General features: G+C 33.2%; 2 protein-coding genes across 9 annotated transcripts; one reads left to right on the top strand and one right to left on the bottom strand.

Annotated features, from left to right (window-relative positions):
* Window positions 1-4612: 4612 nt before the first annotated feature.
* LOC100800193 (50S ribosomal protein L5, chloroplastic) lies at window positions 4613-7854 on the bottom strand. The gene is made up of 3 exons (XM_003534495.5): window positions 7481-7854; window positions 6681-6881; window positions 4613-5129 (listed from the first exon to the last, which is right to left on the bottom strand). The coding sequence occupies exons 1-3, from the start codon at window positions 7739-7741 to the stop codon at window positions 4788-4790; spliced, it is 804 nt and encodes a 267-aa protein (XP_003534543.1). The 5' UTR covers window positions 7742-7854; the 3' UTR covers window positions 4613-4787.
* A 2147-nt stretch (window positions 7855-10001) lies between these two features.
* Window positions 10002-17317, top strand: LOC100776293 (uncharacterized). 8 transcript variants are annotated; one of them, XM_003533548.5, is made up of 11 exons: window positions 10003-10942; window positions 11046-11144; window positions 11317-11516; window positions 11690-11883; window positions 12091-12196; window positions 12353-12663; window positions 13871-13901; window positions 14166-14281; window positions 14537-14618; window positions 14728-16302; window positions 16997-17317. In XM_003533548.5, the coding sequence occupies exons 1-11, from the start codon at window positions 10881-10883 to the stop codon at window positions 17149-17151; spliced, it is 2931 nt and encodes a 976-aa protein (XP_003533596.1). In that variant the 5' UTR covers window positions 10003-10880; the 3' UTR covers window positions 17152-17317. The 8 variants fall into 8 exon arrangements, with proteins under 8 accessions (XP_006587831.1, XP_003533596.1, XP_006587834.1 ...); XM_006587771.4 differs by having other exon boundaries at window positions 14118-14281; XM_006587770.4 differs by having other exon boundaries at window positions 14115-14281.
* Window positions 17318-17505: the final 188 nt, after the last annotated feature.

Raw genomic sequence — 17505 nt, 5'->3', positions numbered from 1 at the left:
AGAGGCTTAAACACCTTGCTTTAATTCATCTCATAAATGGATTCTAAAACACCATACACAACACTAGTATCACCTGTGTTTGATGAAGACAAATGAAAGTCAAATGATTTTTGGGAAGTTGTTGAGGAAGACTACGAAGTTCTTCCCTTACCAACTAATCCAATAATAGCTCAGACAAAAAAATCAAAAATAAAGGAAAGCAAGAAAGTCAAAGGCAAGAGCTACTTCGTTTGTTGTTGTCTCAAAAAGAAATTTTCACTAGAATTATGACCATCAAATCAGCATATGAAATCTGGAGTTTCTTCTAGAATGAATACGAAGGAGATAAAAGGATTAAAGGAATGCAAACCCTACATCTGGTTAGAGAATTTGAGATGTAGAAAATGATAGAGTCTAAAACAATTAAAGAGTATGCTAACAAGCTTCTTAGCATTACTAACAAAGTAAGATTGCTTGGTTCTAATTTTTTCGACTCAAGAATAGTTTAGAAAATATTAGTGACTGTTCCTGAAAGATTTGAGGCTACTATTACATCCTTGGAGAATATTAAAGATTTGTCAAAACTTACCTTGACAGAACTTGTAAATGCTTTACAAGCCCAAGAGCAAAAAAGAAAAATAAGGGTTGAGGGTTTTGTGGAAGGAGCATTGCAAGCTAAGTTGCAAACTAACTAAGGAGAGAAAAGCAAGTGGAAGAAATACAAGAAGAAAATTTTCAACACCCAAGAAGTAGCAGCTAACACTAGCAACCATAATGAAGACAACAAAGAATTTCCTCCTTGTAAGCACTGTGACAAAATGAGTCATCCTCCTTTCAAATGCTAAAGAAGACGTGATGTTAAGTGTGAAAAGTGCAACAATTTGGGGCCTCATGTGAGAATTTACAAAAGCAATTTTCAACAAAAGAATGTGGTTGAAGCTGCATATCAACGAGAAGAGCAGCAATTGTTTGTAGCAACATGTTTTACAAGCAGCAACCCAAGTGAATGTTGGCTAGTGGATAATGGTTATACCAACCACATGACACATGATCAAGAGCTTTTAAGAGAATTTGACAAATCACAGGTATCAAAAATTAGAATTGGCAATGGTGATCTTATCACTGTTGAAGGAAAGGGAGTTGTAGCCATTGAAAGTTGTGCATGTACAAAATTAATTTATGATGTTTTGTATGTACCTAAGATTCATCAAAACTTGCTAAGTACGGGACAATTGATTGAGAAGGGGTTTAAAGTCATCTTTGAAGATAAACATTGTTTGATTAAAGATGTCAATGACAAGGAAATTTTTAATATAAAAATGAGAGGCAAAAGTTTTTCATTTGATCCATTGAAGGAGGAGCAAACAACATATCCAATTACTGTAAACAATACAAAAGTCTAGCACAAAAGGTTAGGTCATTTTCATCATGCAGCGGTTGAGGAACAATGCATAATCTCACTTGATCATCATACAACGAATGCTTTAAATAGTGCAGATTCTACCATGAAGAGAGCATCGTTAGTGTATTCAAAAGAAATGGACCAATGACTTTCATCCTCTAAAGCCTTGGAGGTTAAAAAGATGGAGTTGGAGATTGAATCACAATTTATGAATGAAGCTCGTTTAGAATTGAATAATATCATTGAGCATTCAATCTAGAATGACAAAAAGGAAAAAAAGATCATTTGTAAAAGAAAGGATGTATCAATTGGTGAATTGGAACAACTTTTTGCTTTAATTAAATAGAAAGAAACGGAGATAACAAACAATGACTCTAATTTAGAAGCGGTAGAAAATAAGATAAATAAAGTTGTCTTTGAATTTAAAGAGATACTGTCAAACATCCAACAAGGTATAACATCCTTCAAGCAAATGATTATTTTCATAGATAAAAAGAGTCCTAGAATTAGAAGTGGAAAAGAAAGTAGCTACTTTTGTAAGAAATTTCAAGGAGCCTACACAAATAGCTACTAAAGCAAAGTCACCGTGTGTTGATAAAGTCACCTGTTAGTTTGATATTTTTTATTAATTGTATAACCAAGTTTTTAGGATTAGTCGTTTTATTTTATGTTACTTAGTTATTGTCATGTTAGTGGTTTGTTATTATGTAGGAAGTAAGTTATTATTGCTTCTTTATTTGACCAGATCATCGTTTAGATAAAAAGTGTGCATTCATCTCTTTTAATTTTGTGAGTTACGTTCATTTTATAACAATAATTTTTCACAAAATACACCACCAAAAGTTATAATTATTTTTTTTTACCGATATTAGTATAGTCTATTATTATAAATGACGATTAAGATAAGTATGAAAATAAAGCACCACGATAATAAATAAATGTAGAAAAGAGAAAATGAATATTAATAATAATAATAATTATCATGGATAGTTATATAATGTAATTGTAATTATGTAAAACTTATTAAATAAGAATCAAAACTAATATGATTTAAATATAATATATTTTATAAAATAACACTCTTTATTTAGTTTTGATGATATTCATGATTATTCATGTTTTAAAATTTTATAAAAAATAAAATACATAATTAATTTTATTGATATTATTGTTAGATATATTATTAGTATATTATTTAGAAAAGACTAAACTATCAACTAAAAATTCAAAAGACTAAACTATCAACTAAAAATTCAAAACTTGTAATACTTCATGTTTTTTACGTCAGAGTCACGGTAATTCGTGTTCTTATAACCTACTCATTCTTCTCTCTCTTCCGCTTATTAACTTCTCATTGGTAATATATTCCTTTGAAGTTTGATTTACTCCCCGTTTTTTTATTATTTGATTATTCCAACTTCCCTTTTATTTGATATTGCATTCTCTCTTCAATGTTAAAACACTCAAAAAAATGGAAGAAGAAATCCCGATATCCTTTAATTTGCCTGCTACACGCCTACACTTCTTCACTAGAAGTGGATTTTGTATGGTTAGCACAACAACAATCACAGAGGCATATTATATGTGAGTGCCTCTTGCCTTTTCTGTCTCCACCCCTCTCACAAAATTAGCCCATCATATCAATGTTTGTATCTCATTGTCTCCACTATTGTATTTTTTTTTAGTTTAATTGGTCAAACCTTTTGGTGTTGCACCTGTGTTTCCGCCAGGAATTATATCAAGAAATTATTTTCTCAGCTTGAAGAAAAAATTATTTTGTATTAATAACATCCAATATGGTAGAATTGTATATTATTCTTTTATAAACCATTTTTAAAAAGAATATCCTTTATTAAAAGTAAAAAAATGCACGTAATTAAACATGTATTTGGGAAAAGTAATAAAATTAAATTTATATATATTGTATGTTATTATATAATAAAAAAATCTACAATAATATTAAATGCGGACACACAAGCACGGTAGCATTTGTATTTCTACTAGTGTTAATTATGAAAATATAAGAAGTTTAGTTTAATTGGTTGAAAGTGTGTGAGCATTTTAAATTTTTTGGTATCATATTGAACTCTGACATTAAAAAAATCATCAATGGTAAGAAATTACTTTTCGAATTAGTGAGTTACTGGTTAAATTACATAAATAGTATATTTTAAAAAAAATAAACTATAAGTTTCATACTTTATTAAAATAATTTGTACAAAAATATCACACTATATCTTAAGAAAATTCATAACAGTTCTATTGACTCACTCATTCACTTGAACCTGCCATTATGTTTGATTTTCTGTTTGGAGTGTTTCAAACTCAATTTAAAAAATAAAATCGATTTTTGTGGCATACTTAATTATCCTCAAAATTACATTTCTTATATTAAAACTCTTTTTTTTTTTTTATAAAAGTAAAACTTTTTGCTTTTGCAAGCTCAGCTTATAAACTAAGTCTAACCTAGATTTAACTTAGTAAACTTTAATTCAAAGAAACAATTGGATTAACAAAAAAAATTTGGCTGGATTATACTAATTTTACAACATTCTAATCCAACAACTAATTCTTCCTGGTTACATCTGTTATTTCCCGTCAATCTAGTTCAATTAGCTAGTCCAAACAAGTTTTGATAACACCAATTTAAATGTAACTTTTTAAAGATTTTAAATAATGATCAAATTCAGCATCTTAAATCTGTTGCTTTAATTATTAGCGACATTTTAAATTTTAAAGAATAATGCATGTTTAAATTTAATAAAATGGAAACAGTGAGACATCCAAAATTTCGTCCCCTTCTGTGGATTATTTTTTTTAACTAATGGAAAATTTTATTAAGAATTTAATATAAATACACTAATAGTAATTATACTGTCATCAAATAATAAATCACCATAAATAATAAAATTATTGTATTTTATAATAATTTTCTTTTAAGGAAATCATACCAAAGACAATTTCTTATAAGTTGACTATTTTCGAATATATTCTTACCTTAGTAATTAGTATAGTATATTTAAGAATGTTGACTATGATATTTGAAATCATAATCGAGTGGAAATTTGCAAATTGTAGACTAATAATAGAATAGAATAACTTAAGAGTGCTTAGAATCCTCAATCCATGTCACCTCAGTATTTTCCAGAAAGAGAACCAAACACACTTAAATAATTGTCAACTGAACCAAATAATCAGGAAATAAATGGAAATCAATTAGCAAGCATGATCTGCATAACCACATTATAACCTTATAGCGAAATAGTTGATGGCATATGCATGCCTCTTACAAAAAGAATCAACAACATATTAACATTACATCTGAATGAAACAAGGAATACAACACAGTGTCTCCTGGTCCTCAACCTTACTTCCTTTTATCCTATGATTTTGCATCAAAACTATGTCACTTCCTTCCTCTTCCCTTTGATTTTGCATCAAAATGATGAGACTTGAGCTTCTTTTTCCGAATTGTGGTGGCGGGACCACTTCCCTCTCTGAAGGGCATACCCATAAGAGCCAACAATTTGTGTGCTTCTTGGTCGGTTTTAGCTGTTGTTGCGATGCAGATATCCATTCCCCGAGGCTTACCAACAACATCAGCTCTGATCTCTGGGAAGACACCCTGGTCCTTAATGCCAATGCTGTAGTTCCCATGCCCATCAAAGCTGTTGGGGTTCACACCTTGGAAATCTCTTGTCCTAGGAAGTCCCAAGTTGACAACTCGGTCTAGGAATGAGTACATCATCTGTAAAAAATCAAACAACAGTTATTGGATTTCAGCTACATAAAAACACAGGAGGTTTTGGTTTAACTTATGTGGTTCTAATACTGGATATCAGTAAAATATGAGCTTACTGAAATGTAGAGTATTAGAATTAGAATTTGGTATTCAATGGAGAATTGTAATGTACTTACAGTTTTTAAATAAAGAATTTCAAACAGAGATCAAATTCACATACATATATTGCAACACATCACCAAACCCTTTGACATAACAGAAACTCCGTAGCATGTTTGGAAATGAATCAGAGACATGATTTTTCACATCCGATAAACACTACTAGCTGTAGCTTTTGAGATTTTTCACATCTGGGATGTGAATTGTTGTGGGTTGTAAATCGTGCTTCTAAACATGCGTATAGTCTCGTTTAGTAAATTCCTGATGAGAGCACTCTTTATTAAAGTAACATTGAAAATTAAACACAAATGGTAAGCGTAGCCTATCCAAAAGAAAACGACTTCGACCTTGATAAAAACACAGACAAAACAGAAGGCCAAAATTTCCTTTCACTTTTGGATTCTGAAGAAACAAGTTCAGGATAACAGAGAATAATGTTACCTACTGTTCTTATAGGAGGAGAATAATGTTTTCTAAGTAAACATTTTCTGTTACAAGATAATGTCTGATTGATGGATAGCATATTATGTCAACAAAGAATATAGCCAATTTGCAACATGATAGCATATATTCCAAACCTAAATAGCAACTCTGTTCTAGGTTACTTTTTAGTGACAAGTATGGAATCTGCATATTTCCCATTATTTAACTTCTCAGGTTATCACTGCTACTAACTTGCCATCAAACGAATATGTCTTAGTAAAGAAATGAAATCCTTTCATAATCATATAACCCCTATTGAACTATATCCCAATTCTCAAACTTCATTCTATTCCTATTTCGCTTAAAGGATGCCAAAAGGCTTACACAAGATTCCTAGCCGCAGATAAAGGACAAGTTAACAAACAGTGGCACATTTATCACAGTATGGAATTTGCACATTTGCCAAAGATTATTTTAACTTCTTAAGTTCTATAGTTGGCCACGAATACATTACCAATGTTCAGAACTGCTACTAACTTACCAAATCAAACCAATATGCCTTAGCAAAGAAATTAAGTCCTTTCATAATCATATATATCCCTATTGAACTATATTCCAAAACTCATACTTCATTCTATTCCTCTTTCTCTTAAGGGATGTCAATAGGCTTACACAAGATCCCTAGCCGCAGATAATGGACAAGTTAACAAATAGTAGTAACACATTTCAAAATAAATTTCCAGCAGCATATCAGCACTAGTCAAAGTTCCTTATACCTAGGCATTTAACCGTAACAACAAAACAGCCACACTATCAGGAAAATAATAAATCCACGTAACAGCAGGGTAGCATCTCGTTACCAAAAGCCAATAACATCATGATACTCGCATTGTTCTAAATAAATTCAGTAAATCATCACATCCCAATCAACTATATTCATTAAACAATATAAATTGAATACTACAACATGCTCACATTTCCTCTTAGTGTCACAGAAATCCCAAGTGGTTGACCTTCCCTGATCTTAAAGGTGGCAAGAGAAGCCCTGGCCCGAGTCTTAATAGGTCTCTGCCCTGTGATCAGTGCTAGATCACTTATTGCCGCGTCCAAACCCTTTGCATTTTGTGCAGCATCTCCGATACCACAGTTCACCACAATCTTCTCAATTTTAGGCACCTGAAATGAAGGAAAAGATAAAACCCAACATTGCAAAAATTGAAGGCAAACCAAATGATCATGCCCCCATTTCTTCTTCAACACTATTTGACACCAAAACTTATGGTATGTTTGGAAGATAGGAAAGAAAACACGGATAACAACTCATAGAAACAACAATTCAAAATTTTCTTCACTTCCATTTTCTCTTCAATTGAAATTTCAACTTTTATCTCCTCCCTAATCTTCCCACCGTTCCAAACACACCATTAATCCCCCTCCCCCCTAATCAAACCCCCAAAAAACTGAAATTTTACTGTGAAACCTCATGAAACCAAATCAACTTATCATGCTTCATCTCAATTGTCCCACTATGTGAAACCAAAGTAGCAAAACCCCATCAACCCAAACCATAAAAAATAAAATAAAACAACAACAAAATTCACATTAAAACCCCATAAATCCAAAGCAGCTTAACACACACCCATCACATTTCCCCCGCCACATGATACCAAACTCCCAGAACCCCACCAACCCAAAACCAACAAAGATTCAAACTTTCACAGCCAAACAATGTTAGAAAAAACATTAAACAAAAGTTACAAAATTTGGTAAAAAACCTGGTGTTTGTTGGTGTAGGAGAACTCTTCCATGAGCAAGGGAATAATTTTCTCAGTGTAAGCTGTTTTGAGCCTATTGGCCTTCTCTGCCTCAGACTTCTCCACCAACACAACCCCAGAAACAGAGGCCTTCACAGAGACCAGTGCATTCCCATGCTTGTTACTATGAGGGAACAGCAAAGAAGAAGAGAATTGAAAGGCACGAAATTGAGAGAAGAAAGAGGACCCAGATGAGTGTAGAAGCGAAGGAGCGGTGGCCATGGCGGTTGCTCAGTGCTCTAACTCCGAGCTGATTATTATAGATAGAGATAGCGTTGGAAGGGGTTTGGAGTTGTAAAGTGCCCCTTGTGTTGAATCTTATTTACGAAGCTTAACAACGTGGGATGAGAGTGAATTTTAGCCAACCAAAAGGGTGTACAATGGCTGTTGTGGGGACAAAAATACAAATAAGCTAAGAATGGATAAGGAGTGGAAAAATCAAACTGTGACTATCCTTTTTTTTTTTTTTTTACCATTTTTGAGAAGAAATGAAAAAAAAAATGTATGGAGTATTGTTTTAGTTATCTAAATTTTTTGTTTATATATGTTAATTTCTTAAAAAATAAATTATTAGAACTAAAATATTTTGTTTTCCTATAAAATTGGAAATATTCATTTTTTAATTAAGATATGGTAAAATTTACCATGATTTTTTTTTATTTTATAAATTTTATCATTCAAATTTTATTTTTACAAATTTTATCATTCAACTTTCATAATTTTGCAGAATTTACTATCAAAGTTTCTTTTTAACAAATTTTATCATCTAACTTTTAATATTTCACAAATTTTATCTTTTAAGTTTGTTTTTTATATATATTTTATCATCATATTGATAATAAATTGATGTAAAAAGTTAATTTTTCTAGATTTTTATACATTGGTTGTAGGCATCACGGATGTAGAAAAATGACTTGCTATATCGTATATAAGTAGAACCAGTGTAAAAAGGTCAAAATCATTTTTCTTCAATAGTGACATAATGCACAAAAATTAAAAATTTAGGTGATAAAATTTATAAAAATTAAATTTGAATGATAAAATTTTTAAAACAAGAAAAGTTGAATGATTAAATTTACAATTAAACCTTTAATTAACTTGTGTTTAATCAAGTTTATGTAATCGGTGAATAAATGATAAACGTTACACTTGCGCAAGGCATTATCTTGTTGGCTTCATGAAGTACATGATTTTAGGAGATTAAATTATTTTGTTGGGAAAGGCTCTTTGTATTTGAAATCTTGTGAAAGCGTATATGGATGTATTACATCTAGAGAAATGACCCAGGGTTTGGCCAAAATGATTGAGCAAGTACTAAAGTTGCATGAAAAAAGGAGAATAAATTGGACTTCATAGTCTATAACTTCTCCTACACACATAGTATCGGTATTGTGAATTTGCACAACTTCAACAGTATTTAATTTCACCCATCTGGCTGAATTATTATTTTGTCATTTTTTGGTCCCATTTTGTTATCATTGTTGTTGCAGAAACTTGTGGAATGTTTTTTTTTTTTTTTGACTTAAACCCAACATAATCCCACCTATGATTACTTCTATTTACTAATTGTCAAATAAAATTGAAATATATTTGCATCTAGAGGATATTAATCTTGATATACATAATAAAATGGGACTCTACCATAATGTTGGACAACGCTAGTTACTTTAAAAGATTAAACTTTAACATGTGATTTGGAGCTCAACCAAAATGATCGAGCAAGTGTCAAAGTTGCAAATAAATTTCCCTTACAATATCTAACACTCCTCCATACATACTCTTGCCCTTGGTATTATGACTTTACATAACTCCATGTTCAATTTCACTTTCATCCATCCTCGGGTGGAGTTATTATGATGTTATTTTATCACTAATATTAATGTTTATTATCACCACCACCACTTATTGTAATTATCATTATTTTTTATTTTTTATTTTCTCATTTCTTATTTTATAATTATTATCATTGTTCATGTTAATACTCGTGAAATATTTTTTTTTTTTACTTAAACTTAACATGATAAAATCCGTGATTACTTTTGTTTATTGAGTGTTAAATAAAGTCGAAATTCAGCCTACAATTATAATTTTGTATTCTTATTCTTTTTTTAACTGAAACATAAAAATTATATTTATGAACTTATTTTAATTTTATTTAAATAAGAATTAAAAATTATAATTAGAAAAATAAAATTCTTATTTCACGTGCTAAATATTTCCTTATAGCTATCTTTTTATTAATTGTAAAAATAAATGTTAAAGTAATTATCCTAAAAATTAATAATTTTACTATATATATATATATATTTATTTAACAATGTAAAAATCTTTAAATTGGGCATACTATTTACACATATAATAATAATTCTGGCAAAGCAGTAAGAATTAAATAATATTTTTTTAAACTTATAAGTAAGATTAAGACAGTAATTCTAATTATTACTCGTTTATTTATCATCGTAGACAAAAAAGGCATTCCTATCCCATAGCTTGCCGGAGATAATTATAATACCATAATAGTAACAACTTTCTCTCTCTCACTTCAAATCTCTCTCTCTTTTCGCTTACTCCCTCTTCCTCCTTCGCGATCCATCACTGCCAAATCTCCCCAAGATTTCGATTCCACACCGTTTCGGCGATCGATTTTCTCCATAACCCTCGATCCACATAGGTCCTTTGTAAAAAATCCAAAACCCTAGTTTTTTATTTTTCTTAATTTCATGGCGGAGCTTTAGATTAGGCACAAACCCTTCAATGATTATGGTCCCTTTCGTTTTCCCTCGGAGCTAAATTTCATGGGTGTTCCCGAAAGTTTTTTAATTGAATCTCTTATCCCTGTGATTTTGCGTTCTGATTTTGAGGCGATGAAGTGTATATATCTATCTCGCAAATTTCATTGAGGAGAGTGTTTTTCGTCTTTTTAGGTGATGGTTTTGCGAATTTTTCACAAAGGAGGAAGCTTGGGAGGGTTTTGGATAGTGGGTCTCGTTGATTGAGTTTGGATCAGTGAGTGGAATTTTGCCTGTGTATATTGGTTCTAGGTTATTTGTTTTCTTGGCTTTGAAGATTTCCACATCATAGATTGTAGAAGTGGGTGATGGAAAAATCAGGAATTGACCTTGTGCTTGCACTAGAATAAAAATATTTGAGGGTTTTTATTTTAACCGTGTTTGGTGTTGGGAGCAGAAGAGTATTTGGTTATGGTTCTCATCAGGGTGAGATTGTGTTATGAATTGTGTAAGTGATGATTACTATTGACTAGTGCTCTTTGTGGTTGATACTTTGCATTATTCATTGGTTGGAAATATTTGGCTGTTTTCATCAACTTTGTGGAGAGGAATTATTGGGTGGAGAGATCAAAATGAGTTTTCAAAGTGAAGATCAGGGCTTGTTGGATCAGGCAACTGATCAAGGATTGCAAGAGTAACCTTTCTTCTTTGATCAGCTTTTTGCTCGTTATACATGTTTTCTATCAAAATCAAAATATGATGCGTGTTGTAACACTTATCTGTTGATGGTGGTTCAGGAAGTTAAAAATTTCATACACAAGGGATTTTTTGTTATCGCTAAGTGGATTGGACATATGCAGAGAGTTGCCTAGTGGGTTTGATCGATCACTTTTAAGGTAAAGATTGTTGTGCCACATAGTCTGTTTCTACCCGGTGTAATGGATGAAATTCAATGCACTGATGCAGGAATTATGGTGTATCTTTTTTATCAATTTGTGATCTTCCATTATGTGTTACGCCTTGTTTTTTTGGTGATCTTTGTCCTTTATTTTTTTATTTGGAAATCAGTGAATTTGAAGATGCTTCTCAAGATCGGCAGAGAAGTACAGGTGGTTTGTCAGTGCATAGTTTTAGTCGACGTATTGAATATAGTTCATCCCCTCCCACCAGAGGTGATAGCTTTTCACGGGGAATACATGGAAAATGGGAAACTCGATCTTCAGGACGATCTGATAAAGATAGTGATTCTCAATCTGAATTGGATTCAGGTTTTTACACTTGATCAGCAAGAATATGCCTGTCCTTAATTCTCTACAAATTAAACTGTTTGGACTGATATGGCATTCTTCCCTATATCTATGACTTAGTGATGGGTATTGAAGTAGAAGTTTCTTTGAAAAGGGTTATTTTCATCTATTTCATTGTTTGTGTCTATTTGCAGATTCTGGAAAACGTTTTGGCAATCAATTGCGTAGATCTTGGCAAGGTCCTGAGCATGATGGGCTTCTTGGTAGTGGTTCTTTTCCTCGGCCCTCTGGGTATACCCCTGGGTTGGCTGCCCTGAAATTTCGAGCTAATGACAACTACCAGCTAAATCGGTCTAATGAGCCTTATCATCCTCCTCGCCCTTATAAGGTTAGTTGTAGTTGTTATATCTCATACACCTGTATGCTGGCTACATTGCAATATTGAATTATTGATTGCTTCCAACAATTCTTAACTCTCAATTATGATTTTCATTTGATGTGGTGAAGTCATGGTTAGTATTGAAATCGCACATAATTTTATTAACTTCAATGTCTGTTACCTTATTTTTTTTATTTTGATTTGGATGCTTTCCAGGCACCTCACTCACGTCGGGAGACTAATGACTCTCTTAATGATGAAACATTTGGTTCTTTGGAGTGTACAAGTGAAGACAGGGCTGAAGAGGAAAGAAAAAGAAGAGGTAATTGTTCTTTTTCAGAAGACATTTTGTCTTGCTGTATCTGTTCTCATTAAATTTGGCTTTAGAAGTTCTGTTTACCTTTGTAATTAGGGACATTGTTAAGTGCATGTTTAGTGAGTTTTAGACTAAATAAATGGATGACAACTTTCTTGCCAGCTTCTTTTGAATTGATGAGAAAGGAACAACATAAAGCTTTCCAAGAAAAGCATAAGTTGAACCCGGACAAGAATAACGACGATTTTGACATAACTTCACTTGCTGACAACGATGAGAAAAGGGTAGTTAATAGGAGCAACGAGTATGTGGAGCCTAATGTGACTCTATCAGTGTTAAGCAATGATGAGAAATCTTCTTCCCTTTCACAGACTCCTTCAGCAGCAAGACCACTTGTACCCCCTGGTTTTGCAAGTGCAAAGTTGGAACGCAATTTGGCAACCAAGACATCCCTTAACACTCATTCAACAGAGGTAACTAGATAAAGTTTGTCATCCCCATCTTAGTTGTGGCCTATTGTAGCTTAGTTATTCTTAAAAGCTGTTATTTTTCAAATGTTAAGCTAAAAGATTAAATTCTTAACGTATTGAATTAGGCATTCAACTAGGTTTTACTTCTAAATTTTAATTTTTGATATCATAATGTTTTGTCTTTGTAGGGAATTTTAGTTGTTACTTGTTACTGTTAATTGTTATGATAGAAAGTTGCCAAGTTGGTATTTCTTGTTTGAGAACTAAGTCCATACTATGTGGTATTTTGAGATGGGAATCATAGATGAAATTTTGTAGTTTAATTCACCATAATTGCTCAGCAAGCATAAAATTGTTAGAATAGAAATCACTAAAGGATTTTATGATTCCAAACTTCAAAGTGATGGTTAGAATGTGGTTATAAAAAATGTCCTAACTGTCTTAAGAGTGATCTTCGTCTTATAAAATTAAATAGTTTGAAAGTGAATGGTGGCTTCATTCAAGATTCTAGTTTCTTTTCTTCAATGCTGGAAGGTTCAAGACACATCAAATCTTAGATTCTGATAAAGCTAGTTTTGATTTTGATGTTATCTTGTTTGAATGTTGGTTTCATGTCTAATGATAAGTTAAAAATCTAAAGATTTCAAGTTTTTTATAGAGCAACCTCCAATCAAGGAAGAGTGCAAAGGAGTAAGGAGATAGTTTATGGTACCTGTAATTTGACTGTGTCCCAGGCGTAAGAGAGGATACAAGAGACTAGATTGTGATATACTGTTTAAAACTATCTTCTGCTCTAATATTTGATGTCCCAAGTACCAAACTCTGATGTCAAATTCAAATTTTGTATAACAGAAATGTTTTATTCAGAGTCTCTACCTTAATTGGATTAGGATTTTGCCTCTTTGCGTATTGGATGTTGAATAAATACAGAGGATATTGTAGGATTTTGCCACATTATGTCTCGCAGAGATACTGCTCTCCATAAAGATTGAAAGCCTAGAATTTGAGGACTCATTTTAAAATGAGAAGAAAAGTCTAATTTCTTCCTAGATTTTAACCAAGTTAACCTTTAAAACCATATAATGTTATTTATTCAACTAGCTGATAAATGAAGTGTGCTTTATTGTAATATATTATATTATATATTATAATATGTGCCATTATTCTTGGCTCTTTTTTAATACATTTTTTTATTCTGATGCTTGCATAGGTTGGACAACCTGCGCCTGGTGATACTGGAGGTAACCATGTATTCAGTATAAATTCTGACAATAAAGAAGGAAAATTATTAACCAAGCAAGTGAATAATGATCAACAGAATCTTCAAAATACAAATCTAAATATTTCAATTAACTATGAGAAAGAAAACATTTTAAATTTACCGTCAATTTTGGATATTGCCGACATTAAAATTGGAATGGGTGATCAATTGAGGAAGAGATCTGCTCTTTCAGTAGTCTTGGAAGCATCAGATGACAATGAATTTATTAATCTTAATGCTGAAGTAAAAGGAAAGGAGGCTGTGGGAGCTTTTAGTCCAGACAATTCAAATTCTATCCTATACAAGCTTTTTGGTAACGCTTCAACACTAGACCGTGACAAATCGACTAGTATTGTTGAGGTAATTGTGGAGCTTATTAGAATTTCCTTTGAGTAATGTCAAAAACTTTTAAGTGAACTTATTGTCTGCATTCAACTATGCCTCATGTCCTTGGGGTTATAAAAGCTAGAGAAACCACAACTGGCAGATATCTTTGTGAAAACAGATACTTAACCTACTTGGCTATATATATTGTGATTTTGACTAGTGTTCTGTTTCTGCTTTTATTCTGCCACATTATTATAGATTTGATTATTTATGCTCTTGCTCTTATAGCAGCCTGATCAGAAAGCAGATGAGACATGGAGTCCACACGCCTTCCAATCTTCCAAGTTTGCTCATTGGTTTGTTGAAGAAGGTATACTTATAAAGAGGCTTTAGCGCTTTCAATGTTTTATGCTTTTCAAGTTGTTCTTTGTGATTTGATTTTAACTTGTTTTGTTCATTCCCTACCCACTTTACTGCAGAAAAGAAGCCAGTGGATGACTTGACACATAGGCCGAATGACTTGCTCTCACTTATCGTTGGTGGAGAAAAAGGGGGGTTGCAGACTTCTAATGTAGAAACACCCCAGCCTATTGCAGCTAATTTTGCTTTCCTAAATTCTGAACCAACTGGTGAGCATATGACATCAAATGTAGCACATACTACTATTGACAACTCTGAGCTATTGTACAAGAGTGATAAACCTGAGGTTTTAGCAGCAGTTCTAACGTGTGAAGATTTAGAACAGTCAATTTTGTCTCAAGTTGGTGAAAATGGCTCATCACGTCCACAGCCCATTCAGGACAAAGATTTTGATGCAAAATCTGAGCAGTTGACTCCAGTTGATAATCATGCATCCCACCACCTCCTTTCTTTGTTACAGAAAGGAACCTCACACAATGATATGGAACTTTCATCTATTCTAGATTCTTCAGACAAGGTGCCTAATACTGAAGGAGTCACTACTGGCAATGTTCTTGATAATCCTGGAGAAGCAAATGTAGATGTTTCCAATTCATCAAAGACATTGACACTGGAAACACTTTTTGGGTCAGCTTTTATGAAGGAGCTTCAATCAGTTGGAGCGCCCCTTTCTGTTCAAAGGGGTTCAGTTGGATCTGCAGGGCCTGATGTTTCAGAGTCTCTTTTGTTTCCTTTCCCTACCTCAGACAATGTTCACCCTCCTACAGGTGAACTTACACTGAACAGGCACGGAAGTGGTGTCCTGCCATCAGAACAAACAAATCATCCCAAATCTAATAGATTTGAAGAGCAGTGGTTGGGGTATGGTGATTCTCAGGGAGATGGTAATTCATCGTTACTTCAGAGTGAAATTTCCAAAGCTAGTGGTTTCAAGGGGCCTCGTGATATTCACCTTCCAGAAGAAGATAGCTTGATTACAGCTAGTGATCCTCTGCAAAACTTTTTATCTGCTGGAAATTTAGTTAAAACAGATTTGTCCCAAGACACTACAGTTGACATTACTAGAAAACTGGCAGCTCTGAATCCTGCATTTAGAGATGACCGACTCGTTACGAGAAATCAAGAAGGTTTAGCATTCCCTCGTGGTCCATATGATATGAGGGAACCTGGTATTCCATATCAGAATCTTAATGTCCAAAGATCTCCACAGATCCACCCTCAGTTGAATCACGGTGGTCCAATGTTTAACCAACTGGATTCTCATCCCCCTCATATAAGTTCTTATATGAAGCTTCCAACTCCTGAGGGCATGGTTCATCATGACTCACCACCAAATCATCAATTTCCAGGAAATATGCTTCGTCCTCCTTTTCGTCAACCAAACAGTGGACTTGCAGGGCCAGGGTTTGATCCTCCAGTTCATCATTCTATGTTACAACAACAAATGCATATGCAAGGAAACCTTCCCCCACCTCATTTATTACGTGGATTCCCAAGGGGTGCACCTATGCCATCTCATGCTAGCAATCCAATGACTGGCTTCATGCAGGAACCAAACCCAATGCAAGGCCAAGGCTTCCCATTTAGTGGTCACCAGCATCCTACTTTTGGTGGCCCTGGAATGCAATTACAAGGTAGAAATTTAATGTACATTACTATTGTGCTTGCTTTTGTATGATTATTGTAGCTAACTTGAATTCATAAAAAATGCACAATTGTGCTTGCTGTTGTACATTTCGATGACAATTGATCCTCTCAATAGTTATTTCTGCTTGTTCATGTTTCATTGACCTTGATGGCTAGGTGTTTTCAGAGCAAGTTTAATCACTTTTCTCTGTGACTGCCATGGGCATGTCAGCAAACACAATGCGCACATGAGATGCATACATCCAATAAAGTGTGTACATGAGCACACACAATGCTTATAATCAGATACATTTGCACATTCACATAACACACTCATCCACCAGTTCAAATTATTAGTCTTGCTTTGTTCTAGTTTACACAGTTGCTTCTACTTTGTGAACAAATTAACAATATTCAAAACCATGTATGCTATGTTTGGAGTGGTGGTACGTTAATGACACCGCGATTCTATTTGCACATTCACACTCAAAGCTACATTTTATTGTTTCTGGTTTTCCATGATGGCACCAGAATTTTTTGTTGCTCATAGTGACACTCAAAGAAGATATCATGCCTGATATTGATTATTATTTTCTCGTTTTGCAACTGCAGTTGTATCACATGACACATTTTCATCCTCATTTTTAGTCTGTTGATCTATTTACAATTCCTGACATATATACTCTTTGGCTATTTCATTAGCTCCTGATGTTGGTGGTGGAAGAAATCATCCAGAAGCACTTCAGAGGCTTTTTGAGATGGAGCTGAGGTCAAAAAACCCAAAGCCAATCCATGCTTCAGGTCACAGCCAGGGGATGTATGGTCAAGAGCTAGACTTGGGTTTTGGGTATAGATAGTGTATTGTCATTGTTGATGTGTATACTTAGTTTGTATTCACCTGATGTTGTGCTTCTCTATACCTCCTGCATGGAAGATGGGTTTCATATGATGCTTTTCTTTGGAAAAATTAGCTATTCTGTAATTAATGATTTTTCATCAATTTGCATTTTGCTGGGATTTCAATTTTCCGCCTTCTTTTTATCGACATAATTAAAATGCTTAACAGGAACGTCTGTTCTCAGTGGTTATATTTTTGGGGCATGAAAGATGCCTGTTCGTTCGACTCAATCACATTTTAGCTTAATGGTATGCTTTCATGAAGAGGAAAGAAAAATAGAGAGAAAATAAGGATAATGATGTGTTTTATTTTG

Source organism: Glycine max, chromosome 9, assembly GCF_000004515.6.
Source record: "Glycine max cultivar Williams 82 chromosome 9, Glycine_max_v4.0, whole genome shotgun sequence".
Lineage (NCBI taxonomy): Eukaryota > Viridiplantae > Streptophyta > Magnoliopsida > Fabales > Fabaceae > Glycine > Glycine max.
This window is presented reverse-complemented; position numbering and strand designations above follow the sequence as displayed.